Below are 16,013 nucleotides of genomic sequence, written 5' to 3' on the forward strand. Positions count from 1 at the left end.
TAGTTAGTTCTCCGGCTGGCGCGAGACGTCTAGAACCAACGTAGGCACGTTCCCCCGCTGCTGCTATTTGTGGCTATACGGTCAGCCCAGTTACCACTGCCCTATGAGCTGGTTTTTTGTGTTTGCAGACTTGGTATTTACTCTGAGACCCTCTGCCATTGGGGTCATAACAGGTATCCATTTCCCATTTTAGTGGTGATCAAGGCATACATGCGTTGCTAATAGGCTTAGTCGGCTATTTGGATTATGTGGTCCTAAAGATCATGCCATCGGCAGCACTTCCTGCCCCATAAGTACAGAATGTGCTGCCGATGATACGCAATATGTATGGGGATGGTACGGTCATATTAATGGTCAATCATTCTATGCAGAAGGACCTTTAAAGGGAACCTGACAGCTGATACATGGAGCCTAATCCATGGGCAGCATGTATCGGGCACTGGCTGTATTATCTCAGCCATTTATGCTGAAGTTTCTGAAAAAAACATACTTTAAAAGCTACTGAGGAACGCCTGTCTGACTAGTCTACAGCATAGTCTCTGTCCCTGGTGGCTTTTAAAGTATATTGTGCTCTGAAATGCTTCTCCCCACCCACTGCCAGTGACTGACAGGTCTCTGCCTATACATGCACATAGGCAAAGACCTGTAAGTTCAGGGCAGCGGACAGAGATAAGCCACCGGGGACCCGCCTGTCTGACTAGTCTAACCCTGAGGCTATTAAAGTATGTTTTTCTCTGAAAAAATGCTGAATTTCAGAGTCCAACATACATAGCAGAGATAATACAGCCAGTGCCTGATGAATGCTGCTTATATAGCCTGTATCAGCTGACAGGTTTAGGATAAATAAGTGCTTGCTATGGGTATCTTGAGTATTGATTCAGAAAGACAGGTTGTGCAGCCACTTCTTACCTCTCCAGTATTGTATCAGAAGGCACATTGCAACAATATTTTTCTACATGGGGCTTCTTACTTTACATGTTCATATACTCTTGTCCTATTAACATTCTAGTCCAGGTTTCTGACTGAGTTTCAAGACGGCAGCTGTTTTGATATACCACAGTTGTTACCCCCTAGACAAAGCAAGTGTGATTTGCTAATTAAGTTTATTTAGGAATTTATATATGATGACATTTTCGCATTTATTTTTCTATTCCCAGAGAACCCATGTAACATTCTGCACTATAGTGCCAAGGAAAGCTAGTTGCTGGGCAGGGTAAATGATAATGGCACCACAGCAGTGGCCAGTACAAAATAATTGATACATCTTTTATTATATCATAGCAAAAGATTTTTCACATTGCCACATATATTATTCCTGCATATATATTGTATTTTCTCCTACAATTTGTGAATAGAAGGAATAATATTTGTGCAAAGGATCCCTTGCACCGTTTTATTGTACTTTCCAGCTTCTTTGTAGTACAGTATATGGTTCTTTGATGACTCAAACAAAATGCTTGTCATAAACTTTATCACCATACTAAAAGTAAATCCTATTTCACTGCGGGGGTTTCAATAGAATTTCAATTATTTAGTGCATTTAAAGGGTTAAGATTTAGAGGCTATTAAGAAAAATCTTATCTTTTACTCCTGTATAAAGGCTGCCTTTGATCTGAGTAGCAGAAAGTCTACCTATTAGGTTAGCAGAGTTATTATATTTCATGACTTGCTACAGTGAACTTCATAAAATTTAACAAGTACTATAAAAAACAATGTGATAATGCATCGTTGCGTACGGCTGCATGACCCCTTGCTCCGTTACACATGCTTGACATATTTAGACCACTTAGCGAGTCCTGTTACCTGTAATTTGCAATGCATGAGAACCTCCTCTCTTCTGCATGAGCTGCGAATAATGGCAGAACCACAGAATGAAAATTTAAGTAAATAACATTTTCACCTTCCTGAAACATTTTTTTCATTCTCTAATTTTTGTATGGAATAAAAATATATATGTTAAACGCAAAGCTTCATATTTATTAGAAACGGTCTCATGCCTATTTTATTAATGGTGTGTCACAATTGCACCCTCAGTGTGTGCGGGATGCAGTTACTGACTGCTCAGCCGTCCAATCTGTCCTATCTGGTACAGGGGTGTGCTGAAGCTTTCAGTACTTTGACTTACAGCTCAGTGTCCAGTATGGCGCAGGGGCGCGATGGGCTGTCTGTGTTTTGATTAATAGCTCGGCCGTCCAGTCTGAGACTGGGAAGTGCTGACTGTCTCCAGGTGTTAATTGTCTCCGGTGATTGCTAGGATACTTAGCAGGGCTGTTAGTCCCTTCTTCTGCCAGACTACATTCAGATTTTGTGTGGTTGTCTCTCTGTGCCTTGTTTTCTCTTTGTTGATCCTTTATTGCCTGACCTTGAACCTTGTTCTGACCATCTGTCTGTTTAACCCCTTTCCTCTGATCCACTATCTTCTTGGTATTTTGACCTCAGATTGTTACATGAATAAGCCTTTATCTCTTCCTTCTGTTTATGACCTACCCCCCTGGCTTTTGACCACAGATTCCTTGTATTCCGACTCAGTGTCACAGGGTGATTTATAGCATTTTAAAAAATTCCTGGTTTCAAACAATTTCACATATGTCTATGGTTTGAGTCTGGTTATGCTCCATTGAAGTGAATGAGACTAACTAGCAATTCCACCCAAAGGGTGGACAACAGTGTGAGCAGCCTCTACTTACCTCAGCACCCCTGGTATCTCCAGTATTAGATCAGGTATACAGGGTGGACAGCAGTGTGCTCAGCATCTTCTTACCTCAGCACCCCTGGTATCTCCAGTATTAGATCAAGTATACAGGGTGGACAGCAGTGTGAGCAGCCTCTTCTTACCTCAGCACCCCTGGTATCTCCAGTATTAGATCAGGTAGACAGGGTGAACAGCAGTGTGAACAGCATCTTCCTACCTCAGCAGCTCTGGTATCTCCAGTACTAGATCAGGTATACAGGGTGGACAGCAGTGTGAGCAGTCTCTTCTTACCTCAGCAGCCCTGGTATCTCCAGTATTAGATCAGGTAGACAGGGTGAACAGCAGTGTGAACAGCATCTTCCTACCTCAGCAGCTCTGGTATCTCCAGTACTAGATCAGGTATACAGGGTGGACAGCAGTGTGAGCAGTCTCTTCTTACCTCAGCAGCCCTGGTATCTCCAGTATTAGATCAAATAGACAGGGTGGACAGCAGTGTGAGCAGCCTCTACTTACCTCAGTATCCCTGGTATCTCCAGTATTAGATCAGGTATACAGGGTGGACAGCAGTGTGAGCAGCCTCTTCTTACCTCAGCACCCCTGTTATCTCCAGTATTAGATCAGATAGACAGGGTGGACAGCAGTGTGAGCAGCCTCTACTTACCTCAGGATCCCTGGTATCTCCAGTATTAGATCTGGTATACAGGGTGGACAGCAATGTGAGTGGCCTTTTCTTACCTCAGCAGCCCTGGTATCTCCAGTATTAGATCAGGTATACAGGGTGGACAGCAGTGTGAGCAGCCTCTTCTTACCTCAGCAGCCCTGGTATCTCCAGTATTAGATCAGGTATACAGGGTGGACAGCAGTGTGAGCAGCCTCTTCTTACCTCAGCAGCCCTGGTATCTCTAGTATTAGATCCTATAATGTAGACCACAGTGTCAGCAGACTCTTCTTACCTCAGCAATCCTATTATCTCCAGTATCAGATAAGAATATCCATTGGGAGCATATCTTCTTACTCATAAAGAGAAGGGACAGCGCTTCCTATTGCACATGCTCACAGGTTCCTGTTGCCATTCCAGAACAGGTTTCTGTGAGGGTATGTGCCCACTAAATATTTTTGAGGCATTGAAAAAAAAAAAAAAAAAAATTTCTACTTCTAAACTGCTTCAGAAAAGTGTTTCTCTTTTGGATTTTTCTGTAGGAGTTTTCCATTTACCGTACTTAAATGCTTCCTGAAGTGGTTTTGAAGAGTGTTTCAAGCATTTTTGCATTTTTTTTCTCAAGTGCTTTTTTAGCCTTTTTCATTGAACGGTGCCTAGTTTGGAGCATTTTCCATCAGGAAACTCTTCAATGAAGTGACATGCGTTTTATTTTGTCAAATCAGGCATTTTCATAGCCTGAATTAGAAGAAAAATGAGCAGCAAGGTTGTTTTTCAAAAGAAATGAATAGGAAGAGTCGTTCAAGGGGTTTTTGGGCGATTTTTCAGACGTTTTTCTAAGTGGACTCACTCCAAAAGACTTCTCAAAAAACTCCTTGAGCACATAACTTTAGTGCTGAGTAATAACCTCTGTAGACCAAGCAACTGGGGTATGCTCGTAAAGATATTTAGGAATTTATAATGACCTTTTCTAATTTTTTTCTGTTTTTCTTTTTATCACTGGAGAATCTCTTTAAGCCATGGCTTTCTGCTTAGTGCTGACATTATCTTTGCAGGAGAGAAGTTGGGAGAAGAGGCTTCAACTTGTCCATGACAGTGATGTCGACAAGCTACACAGTCAGGCAGAACAACAGATATGTCTTTATGAGAAGAACTTGCCTAAATCAGGTGAACTGTCTGTGTAATTAAAATAAACATGGGTGTGTGAAAAGTCACAAAATCCTTTTGCTCCAGCCTTGCAGAAAAAAAAATGCTTAGTGGAAGGGACAGAACCTTTGGTGGCCCAAAAGGTTCACTATAAATGATCATGATGGCTGAAACCTATTCCATCTCATTGCTGGCGTAAATTTCAGATGATGATGCACTGACAGTCCAAAAATGCTACAAATTCACTTAGAAGCCTTCAAGATTGGCGACAGTAATGCCAATTTTGATGTATTGATCCTATTGTTTTGTGGGCAGTGCTATGGAGAAAGGTTTTTCTGTAGGACATGACTACTTGGCTTCATGACTTTTGTTACGATGGGTATATGAACATAACTACCAGGGTAATGCCAAAGTGGGCCATCTTTCCTCACTGATGAGGGACTTTAAAGAATGATCATTTTTGGTTTTGTAGATAAGATTGAAAGGGGTTTGTGGAAAACAAGTAAGGTTGGATAGATGAGGGTAGTGTAAAATCGCAAGCTTTTCCCACTGTGCTAGATCTACTTGCTGTTGAATGTGGTCATGTTTTTTGCTGTAGAAATCATTAGATATTTGTTACACTTCTCTGAGGGTGGAACAATCTAAAACCAAAACAATAAATAAAGTCGTAACGCTAAGACACAATTAGGGGCTTTTCCAAAGTTGCAAGATGTCCTCGATCCAAAGGATAGGTGATAACTTGCCGATCACTGTGGGTCTGACCACCAAGATCCGAAGCCACAGTGAGAACAGCTCTGCAGAGCACCTCCTTGAATGGATCACACATGCAAATGCTTTCATTCATTGTCTATGAGACTGGTGGAGAAAGCAGAGTAGAGTGCTCGGCTATTTCCATCAGTCCCATTAGTAATGAATGGAGTGGAGCTCAGGGATGCTCATTTTGCTCCATTCAAGAAGATGCTCTGGAGAGACCCATTCTTGGGTTTCCAGATTTTGAGGATTGCTGGGGATCGCAGACAGTCCCTGAGAGATCAGCAAGTTATCCCCTATCCTATGGGTAGAAAATAACTTGTGATTTTGGAAAAGCTTCTCTAAGTTGTAGCAGCAATGAGCAGAGATCAGTGGTCCGCTGCTATGAGGCCCTTAAACTATGAAGAGACCCGCATGCTCGACTGTGCCCCATTCAGACTCTTCCTCACTGTAGTTATACATAGAGGAGGAATGGGGTGCTTAGAGTCCCCATACTTCTCTTCAGTGTGGCTCCCAACTATCAGACATTTAGTACCCATTCTGTGGATGGATGATACATTTTTTGTGGGATAACCCCTTTAAGATGAAAGTTGGTTTCTCTGACTCCTAAACCGACACGTATCTAGTAGTGGAGAAGAACAGAGGCAGCACATCTATCCCTCCATAACGAAGCACATTTCCCTTCCATGGGTCTAGGGAAGCTGGAGGACAGCCCTGATATCTGTAGCTGGCACCAAGTAAGAAAAGCTGATGGGGAATAATAACTTCTGACAATAGACATCATTCGGTTACCCTTATCTTCTGCTGTCTGCTTTCATTGTATAACATTAGCTGTATGGATATATATATATATATATATATATATATATATATATATATATATATATATATATATATATATATATATATATATATATATATATATATATATATATATATATATATATATATATATATATATATAGTATATGTCTTTGCATTACAGGTGATATACTCACTTATGAGGAAGGGATGTCTCCTCTGGACTACCTCAATCAGGCCGCAGTTTTCTATGCATCAGCTATTAAATTGAAGCCAAAAGACCCCAAATTTCATTATTATCTTGCCACCATTATGGAGGAATTGCATTATGCAGCAGAAATCTATGGCTTGAGTAAAAAAGTAAGTAAAGCCTATTTATCTAAAACCAAAGATACAACACTATCAGTATCACAATAATAAATCTAAAAACAAATAACACATTAGAAAATCTGAATGCCTCATAAAATGTCATTTTTTTGTATATCTGATGTTTTTACTACTGAAGATAAATCCTCTTCGACAGCAGGAGTTTTTTTTTTTATCATACTTCCGCAGTATTTTAACAGTGGCCAACTTGCCATTAGGGTTCTGTTGTGGTGTCACTCACTTTGGCAAATAATGCCACCTCCAACACTGAAAATGAGCACAGGTTACGAAGTGTTATTATAATAATAATAATCTTTATTTTTATATAGCGCTCACATATTCCGCAGCTCTTTACAGTTTGCACACATTATCATCGCTGTCCCCATTTGGGCTCACAATCTAAATTCCCTATCAGTATGTCTTTGGAATGTGGGAGGAAACCGGAGAACTGAGAGGAAACCCACGTTATTGTTGGATGTCCACAACAAACTTCCTTTGGAAAATTTCTGCAGCAAAAGTCCACAGGGAAATCTGAACCAAATCATGCAGATTTTGTTGCTGATTTGCCACCGATTTCCCTGCAGAATACACCAACATGGAAAATAAATACTATGTGACCGCTGTTAGCCACTGATTGATTGCAGAGGACACAAGATCACATGACAGGATGTCTGATTATAGAGCCAGAAGAGGGTAGTATAGCGTCATTTTTTATTTAAAAGTTTTAAAACAGTTTTTCCTTTGTTTCTTTTACAACTGGCAAGTTTTGTTATGGAATCACAGGTAATCCATGGCAAAGTCTCGATATTCAGGGTTTGCTGTAGATTTTGACTTTACCTGTTCACACAGTAAGGAAAATCTGCAAAAAAATGTGCACATAATCGCATCAGAAATTGAAAATCTGCACTGTAAGTCAGTTTTTGGGCTGAAAGTTCCTGCGGCATGGAAATAGGATTTGCTAAAATTTCATCCACTTAGCAGTGACGGCATTGTCCTGTGGATTTTCTGCCCAAAACGCTAAGCAGAAAATCTGCATCAATTCTGCCAAGTGTGACAAACCCTTAATGTTACCGGCTCCTTGTTATTTGATAGTTTTAGCAAGTGAATATGTAAAATTCATTATTATCTTGGGGGGTGGGGAGGTGATTTTCTGCTTGCTAGGAACCGCACTTTACCAATGACATGAGAAGGAGTTGCATAAGAGCTTTACGTCACTAATTACAATGATAGGCATAGGATTGAGTGGTGTAAAGCACACTGCTAATGAACTCTGGATGAGTGGAAATATGTTCTGTGCAGTGATGGATCGCACTTCTCCATCTGGCACCTGATGGATCAGTCTTTGTTTGGGAAATACCAGGAGAACGTTACCTGACTGACTGCATTCTGGCAACTGTACATTGATGGCCTTTGCTTGGAAAAAGTGATCAATGTCCGATCGGTGGAGGTGTGACACCCAGCACCCGAGACGATCAGCTGTTCCTGGTGTTGGACAGAACTGCACAGCACCGCTCCATCAACCGTATAGTGACAACAGCCGGATACTGTACAACTGCCCCCTATTCAAATCCATTGACGGAGCTGTGCTGTGCCGCTCTGTAACTAAGCAGTTCCTACCGCCGTCTACTCCGGGAACAGCTGATCGGTGAGGATGCCGGATGTTTCACCCCCAACAATCAGACATTGATCATTTATCCTACGGATAGGCCATCAATGTTAGTCACAGACAACTTCTATAAGACATTTTAAACAATTGTATGCTTCAAACTTTAAGGGAACAGTTTAGGAAAGGTTTTTGCCAGCTCTAGCATGTATGTGCCCCAGTGCACAAAGCAAGGTCAATAAAGGTAAGGTTTGGGTGGAGTTTGGTGGGGAAAAACTTGACTGGCTACACAGAACGTTGACTTCAATCCCGTCAACGTTTTTTTTTAAGGGACTAAAACGTATATTGCAATCCCGGCCCTCTCATCCAAAATCAGTGTCTGATCTCACAAGTGCTCTTCTAGATGAATCGGCAAAAATTCCCGCAGACACCTCCAAAATCTTGGCGAAGCCTTGTCCCAAGTGTAGAAGTGGGGAAGACCATGCATATATCAATGCCTATGGATTAAGAATGGAATATTATAGAAGCCAGTTTAATGTGGAGGTGTCTCAGTACTTTCTCCATAAAGTGTAAGTTAGCACTACTCAACATGGAAGTCGGAAAAACACCCGAGATTCAGCAATTTTTAGCAAAGCATTTACTCGCCCATATAATAGACCATGAAGTCCTTTTTTGGATGAAGCTTCTGTAGCCAATGAGAGAGGCGTCTGTTCCTCATTTTGCCATGAGGCCGGTGAATTCTTGCTCAGTTCCTGAGTTGAATATGTTACGTCGAATTATTGTCCATTTTTTCCTGCTGTCACAACATGAAGCCGAAAAGGTGAATTTTGTATTTGTTCAGGTTAAATACTTTGTAATCTCTGACAAGGAGCCGTTTCTGTGACCAGAGATGTTTTTCCTTCCCGTCAGAGCGACTCTTTTGACAACATAGAAAAGTGACACTTCTCCCGACCTTCTATTCCTCTTGAAATTGTTACTTATGTTAAATAAATGAAATATTACAAACGCAGAGTAGACGGAATTTCAAAGACAAAGGCACGAAAGTAATCCAGATGATCGACATCAAACAGGGTTAATTGCCGCTGTGCGCTCAAAAATCAGATCCAGACCTGGAGAATTCTCCGCTGTACGTTCTGATTAAAGAGAGGGTTTTTTTTCTTTCTTTTCTTAAAAAGCAGATACATTGCACAGATCTGGACTGAGATAAGGATTGCGAGCATAAATCAAGAGGTTATAGCCACATGTCAGTTACATAAAATAACAGGATGTGGTCGGGGACAGGACTAGATCTGGTTTCTGTAGAGGCCACAATTTTGCTTGGTTTATTTACAGAGGGATGGAAAGGCTGGAGTTCATGGTGGCGGCATTGTCTGGGTTGTTGTAAGCAACCGTATGTCTGGAGTAATGTGGAGGTGTCAGGGCATCACGGTATTCTCAGGATAATATATCGTGGCATGTCGCTAGGATATTGCATTACTTTATGAGCGGGGCTGATACGAGCCCTCTTCTTCCTGCCCTCACTATGTGCGGAGAAGGTTCCCACTTCACTTGTGTAATGATGTCATGTAGGATCTCATGCCGGCATGCGGAGCTTTATAAAGCTGTGGATTTACAGAGGATAGTATAAAGCTAAGTTTTGCCATGAGATTTGAAAGTGAAATATCTGAAATGCTGACTTACGTCCAATGTCTTTCATTCATTACAGTGAGTCGTCCTCTAATGAATTATAAGTAGCTTGTCCTCTGGCCTGAAAGGTGTTGTCCAGGTGTGGGCTCCAGTCTGCAGTCACGCTGTGTGCGCCCTGTCAAGATTCTCCGGTGACGGGAGCGGGCGGCTGCATGACCGACCGCATGTATGCAATTTGCATACATGAGGTCACATGCCGACTAGACGTGTGCAGTAGGTGAATTACGCGGTCTAGTCTAAATATGGCAGAAAGTATGCAGATTGCATACTTGCAACACCAGAGTTGAGCGTTTTTTAATGCAAATTTTCAAATTTTCAGCTGCGTTTATTCGGACTCCCATGACAGCACTATGAGAGAGGGGATCCGCCCTTAAGGAACAGGAAACCTACAGATACAAAAGGGCGGTACCTCTCCCCATGCATCAGTTGGTTTCCTGTTCCTGGAGGGACAGATTCCTACAGATAAAGATCCTATAGGACCCAGGCCGGCCGGCCGAATCAGGTAGCGAGGGGGTCTACCTCGGCCGGTGCGGGAGTCCCTGGAGACGCCACGGTGGTCCTGGCTGGACTGCACGTCGGTGGCGTATGGCAGCAGGGAGCAGAGTCCGGAGGATCTTCTTGCCTCCATCAGTGCCAGCGCAGGTATGTATGCCCATCCCTTCAGGTCTGGGCGGCGGTGCGGTGTGCCAGCGTCAGGAGTTGGAGGCCGTCCGGAGCACTGCTGTCCGTTCCCGGCATCCTGCACCGCTCTCAGCGTGTGCTGGAGCGTTTCCGGCAGCGGTGACGTCGGGGGCGGAGTCGGCGGGCGCTTCCGGGTCGCGGGGTGGCTGCGCATGCGCAGTCGATCCAAGATGGCGGCGCCCATCGGATCCTGAACGCCGGATTCTTCACAGGACCCACTGACCTTCCAGCTGCAGCCTGAATAGCAGGGACCAATGGGATGGTGCCTGGCAGTCTGCTGACCGGATTCCGAGGGGGATTTAAGCAGGTGTCGGTTTTAGAACCCTGCTTTTGGTCACATTCTCATCATGGAGGAAAGTGATGGTGAGCAGCAGCCTCAGCAGCTGGATGAAGTGCGACAGAAGCCCAAGGGAAAGGAGCATGTCGGGAGTGACCAGTCTAGTCGTAAGAGCTCATCCAAGCAGGAATCCAGAGCATCGACTAGCAAAGAACCCCCTCGTATTCCGGTACCTGTTTTGGCGTGCACTGGTAAGTGATCTACGTGAATGTTCACTCAGTGACGCGGGCCCCTTGTACTTTGTCATTTTAGGGGAAGAAAAGTACAGGCAAGACGAAACATAAGGAGTGCGCCCTCTGCGGGATCCCTTTACCAGATTCTTACCCCAAAAAATTATGCGCCACCTGTATACAGCAGACGGTGAGGTCTAAAGGAGTGGTGGGGTTGAGTGACATCAGGTCGGTTAGAGGTTACCACCCTTATTGTCCTCCCCTAGGTAGCGGAAGAATCTGCGAGTGCGGCCAGTTTAAAGGAGATGATCCGCATGGAAGTAAGGGAATCTCTGCGATCCCTATCCCAGGCGGGTGGTCCAAAGCATAAATCTCCCTTGGTGTCTGATTCTTCGGAGGAAGAAGGTTCTTATGCCTCTATTCCCTCTTCCTCTTCATCTGAAGAGGACTCTGGCCGATTTTGTCTACCTCTGGACCGGGTTGACAAATTAGTTAAATCAGTCAGAGGCACAATGGGCCTGGAAGAGCCTAAAACTCAACCTCCCAGGCAAGAGATTATGTTCAGCGGGTTGGATCATAAAAAACGTAGATCCTTTCCGGTGAACGATAAAATTCAGGATTTAATTCTACGAGAGTGGAAGAAACCTGAAAAGAAAGGCTCATTACCACCAGCATTGAAGCGCAGATACCCCTTCGACGATACAGCGGTGGTTACCTGGGACAAGGCCCCTAAATTAGATGCTGCAGTGGCGAAAGCATCAAAGAAAGCCTCATTACCATTTGAGGATATGGGGACCCTTAAAGATCCTCTTGATAGGAAGGCAGACACCTTCCTTAAAGGTACCTGGGAGATGGCGGCCAGATCTTTGAGACCGGCAGTGGCTGCAACATGTACGGCCAGATCGTTAATGGTCTGGCTGGATCAGTTGGAGTCACAACTTAAAGAAGGCGCGTCCAGGAATACAATCCTCAATGCGCTCCCGGTAATTCAAGATGCTGCGGCCTTCCTGTCGGACGCTTCGGTTGACTCAGTCAGAATGGCGGCCAGGGCAGCAGGACTTTCCAATGCGGCTCGTAGAGCCTTATGGTTGAAGTGTTGGTCAGGAGACATTCAATCAAGATCCAAGCTCTGCGCCATCCCATGCAAGGGGGAATATCTCTTCGGGCCAACTCTGGTTGAGTTGCTTGAGAAAGCAGGGGATGACAAGAAAAAGTTCCCCAATTTAGCATCAGCATCTTACCGTCGCCCTTTCAACAGGAGGAGATTTGGTCGCGGAAGAAAACGCGTATCCTCACCCTCTAGAGATAATTTTAGATGGGAGGATAGACGCAGGAGAGGTACGGGTTACATGTTTCGCCGTTCCTCAAAAGAACGTAAAAAGCCAGACCAATGACTAGCAATCCCTGTGGGAGGGAGATTGGCAGCCTTCTCTTCCGCATGGTCTGACATCACAAATAGTGACTGGGTCCGAGGCATTATATCAGACGGTCTGAGACTGGAGTTTAACCACTGGCCTCGTGATAAATTTAAATTAACCCCCTTACGTTCCTCCACGGTTGAACAAACAGCTTTGGAAGCTGAAGTCATGAATTTATGTCTTAAAAAAGTGCTGGTTGAAATCCCAGATTCAGAAAGAGGAAGAGGGTTCTACTCTCCTCTATTTCTGATTCAAAAACCAGATAAATCATTTAGAACTATCATTAATCTTAAATCCCTTAATGAGTTCCTGGTTAATAAAACCTTCAAAATGGAGTCAATCAGTTCTACAATAAAGATGTTGTTCAAACACTGCTTCATGGTAGTTGTAGATCTAAAGGATGCATACTATCATATACCTATCCATGAGAACTTCCAGAGGTTCCTAAGGGTTGCGGTGTCTATAGAGGGAACTGTTCGTCATTTTCAATTTAGAGCCCTTGGGTATTTCAGCAGCACCTAGGGTGTTTACTAAAATAGTCGCTGAGGTTATGGCGCATTTACGGGAATTCAATATCCTCATTATTCCTTATCTGGACGATTTCCTTATTGTGTGAAATTCAGCAAATCATTGCCTTTCACAAGCAAAGATAGCTGCGACCAAACTAGAGCATCTGGGCTGGATTATAAATTATGAGAAATCCCGTTTACAGCCCCTAAAAATTCAAAGATTCCTTGGGCTGTTATTAAATTCAGAGACCCAACAATGCTGTCTTCCACCTGATAAATTGCTCCACATCCAACAACAGGTGTTAAAGGCGATTAATAGACCGTCCATGACCCTTAGGCAGGCTATGTCACTGTTAGGATCCCTAACTTCGTGTATTCCCGCCGTGTGTTGGGCCCAATACCATACCAGACCTTTACAGTACGAGGTACTGGATAATGATAGAGCCTTACAAGGGTCCTTGCAGGGTCAGGTGACATTAAGTTCGGTAGTTCTTACATCTCTCAGATGGTGGCTAGAAGAAGATAATCTGTCAGCAGGAGTCCCCTGGGTGACACATGTGACTCGTGTAATAACAACAGACGCCAGCCCTATGGGGTGGGGGGCACACATGGGTGACATCGTAGTTCAGGGGCTATGGGACCCCCGAACATCAGCCTCTTCTAATCAGAGAGAGTTAATGGCAATTGAATTGGCAGTTAAGGAACTCCTCGTGTATCTACAGGGTCACCATGTCAAGATCCTCTCCGACAACCAGGTGGCAGTGGCCTACGTAAATCACCAGGGTGGAACACATTCTGAATCTCTGATGGAAGTAGCGGACCGCCTGCTTCAGACAGCAGAAAGCCATTTACTATCTTTAACTGCGCTGCATTTAAAAGGGAAAGAAAATATAAAAGCAGACTTTCTAAGCCGCAACACCTTAAAACAAGGAGAATGGTCTCTGAACAGAGACATCTTCAATCAGATTGTCCACATGTGGGGTCATCCAGAGGTGGACCTGTTTGCCACCAGGGACAACAGGAAAGCAAAAAAGTTCTGTTCCCTAAATCCCAGGGAGAATCCGTTGGCAGTGGATGCTTTCCTGATCAGATGGGATTTCCAATTGGCTTATGCGTTTCCCCCACTGGGCCTATTGCCTCTTGTGGTCAGAAAGATAAGGGAGGATCAAGCAAGAGTCATACTGATCGCCCCCTTCTGGCCCAGAAGGGCTTGGTTTCCATGGCTCAGGACCATGTCGGTGAAAGACCCCTGGGTACTCCCGGACATTCCGGATTTACTCCATCAGGGTCCAATCAGCCATCCGCAAGTGAAGGGGCTCCATTTGACGGCATGGAGTTTGAGATGTCTTTGTTAAAAAACAGAGGTTTTTCCCCAAATTTAATTGATACCCTTATGAAGAGTAGAAAACATATAACATCAAAGATCTACTCTAGAACCTGGAGGAAGTTCCTGGCCTCTTCAGATTTTAAAATCAAAGAAGGGATACCAATTAACCAGATTTTAGAATTCCTGCAGAAAGGGTTAGAGCTAAATCTATCTAAAAGTACGCTAAAAGTACAAGTCTCAGCCCTAGGGGCCCTATTTTCTTGTAACATTGCTAATAATTATTGGGTATCAAGGTTTATAAAAGCATCTAGTAGAGCTAGACCTATACACAAGAACAGGTCGGTACCTTGGGATCTCAACCTAGTCCTTTCAGCCTTGACTAGAGAACCGTTTGAGCCCTTACATTCAGCCTCAGTTAAATTATTGTCCCTCAAAACAGCATTTTTAGTAGCAATAACATCTGCTCGTAGGGTAGGGGACATACAGGCGCTCTCTAGACTCTCCCCTTATACAGAGTTTCTACAGGACAGAGTAATCCTCAAACCGAACCCAGCCTATTTGCCAAAAGTGGCCTCACATTTTCACAGATCTCAGGAGATAGTGTTACCGTCATTTCTCCCTAATCCTTCTAATTCTAAGGAAGAACTACTCCATACATTAGATGTTAGGAGATGCCTGTTAGAATATATCACAGTCACTAACGCTTGGAAGAGAGAGGATGCGTTATTTTTATCCTTCCAAGGTCCTAGGAAAGGGCTTAGAGTATTGAAGTACACACTAGCGAAGTGGATTAGGGAGGCTATCTCTCTAGCTTATACTGCAGGTGGAGGTCCGGCTCCGCAGAATCTGAGGGCGCATTCCACCCGGGCCATGGCTACATCCTGGGCGGAAAGGTCTGGAGTATCAATCGACCAGATATGTAAGGCAGCTACGTGGTCGTCCCCTTCCACCTTTTTCAAACACTATCGGTTGGACTTGGGGTTCTCCTCTGATCTCACCTTCGGGTTAAGGGTGCTACAAGCTATAGTCCCTCCCTAAGGTAGTTTTACATCTCTGTAATTCTCTCGTAGTGCTGTCATGGGAGTCCGAATAAAGCATTAAGCTACTTACGGGTAGCGGCATTTTTCGGAGGCCCATGACAGCACCCTTAGTTCCCTCCCTTTTTCACGTGGGGGTTGCACTTCCTATAATATATATAAAGAGATATATACAGTAGATCTCACGTGTGATTTCTAGTTATATTACAATGGATTGATTTGGTATATAATGTATATAATGTATATAATGTATATTTGTGTGCTACTAACCGCGGTAGTCCTCTCAGGCTCTAATATACAACTGATGCATGGGGAGAGGTACCGCCCTTTTGTATCTGTAGGTTTCCTGTTCCTTAAGGGCGGATCCCCTCTCTCGTAGTGCTGTCATGGGCCTCCGAAAAATGCCGTTACCCGTAAGTAGCTTAATGCTTTTACAATACCAGCAAAGTCTATGAGATTTCAGGAATCTCATGCGCACAGCTTGTTTTTTTTTTTGTCCTCAGTATTTTGTGCAATAGCGTTTTTCACCCATTGGTATCAGTTTTTGCTGCATTTTTGGCACCAAAACCTGATGAAATATAATCAGATTATTTTTTTTATGCACTAAACTTTATCAGATCTCCTTCTCTACTCCCCTCTTATCTCCTCTTCCCACAATCGTATACAAGATTTCTCTCGCGTATCACCCCTACTCTGGAACCCTCTACCACAACACATCAGACTCTCGCCTACCATCGAAACCTTCAAAAAGAACCTGAAAACCCACCTCTTCCGACAAGCCTACAACCTGCAGTAACCACCGATCGACCAAACCGCTGCATGACCAGCTCTA

The 16,013-nt window shown here is 43.8% G+C and overlaps 1 protein-coding gene across 2 annotated transcripts in view; it reads left to right on the forward strand.

Annotated features, from left to right (window-relative positions):
- LOC143804440 (uncharacterized) overlaps positions 1 to 16,013 on the forward strand; it is a 95,368-nt gene that overhangs the window by 40,540 nt on the left and 38,815 nt on the right. For both annotated transcript variants that reach the window (XM_077282543.1, XM_077282542.1), the window contains exons 9-10: positions 4,406 to 4,517; positions 6,232 to 6,407. In XM_077282543.1, coding sequence (XP_077138658.1) covers positions 4,406 to 4,517; positions 6,232 to 6,407 — 288 coding nt within the window. The remainder of the gene's footprint in view (positions 1 to 4,405; positions 4,518 to 6,231; positions 6,408 to 16,013) is intronic.

This window comes from Ranitomeya variabilis, chromosome 2, assembly GCF_051348905.1.
Source record: "Ranitomeya variabilis isolate aRanVar5 chromosome 2, aRanVar5.hap1, whole genome shotgun sequence".
Taxonomy (NCBI): Eukaryota; Metazoa; Chordata; class Amphibia; order Anura; family Dendrobatidae; genus Ranitomeya; species Ranitomeya variabilis.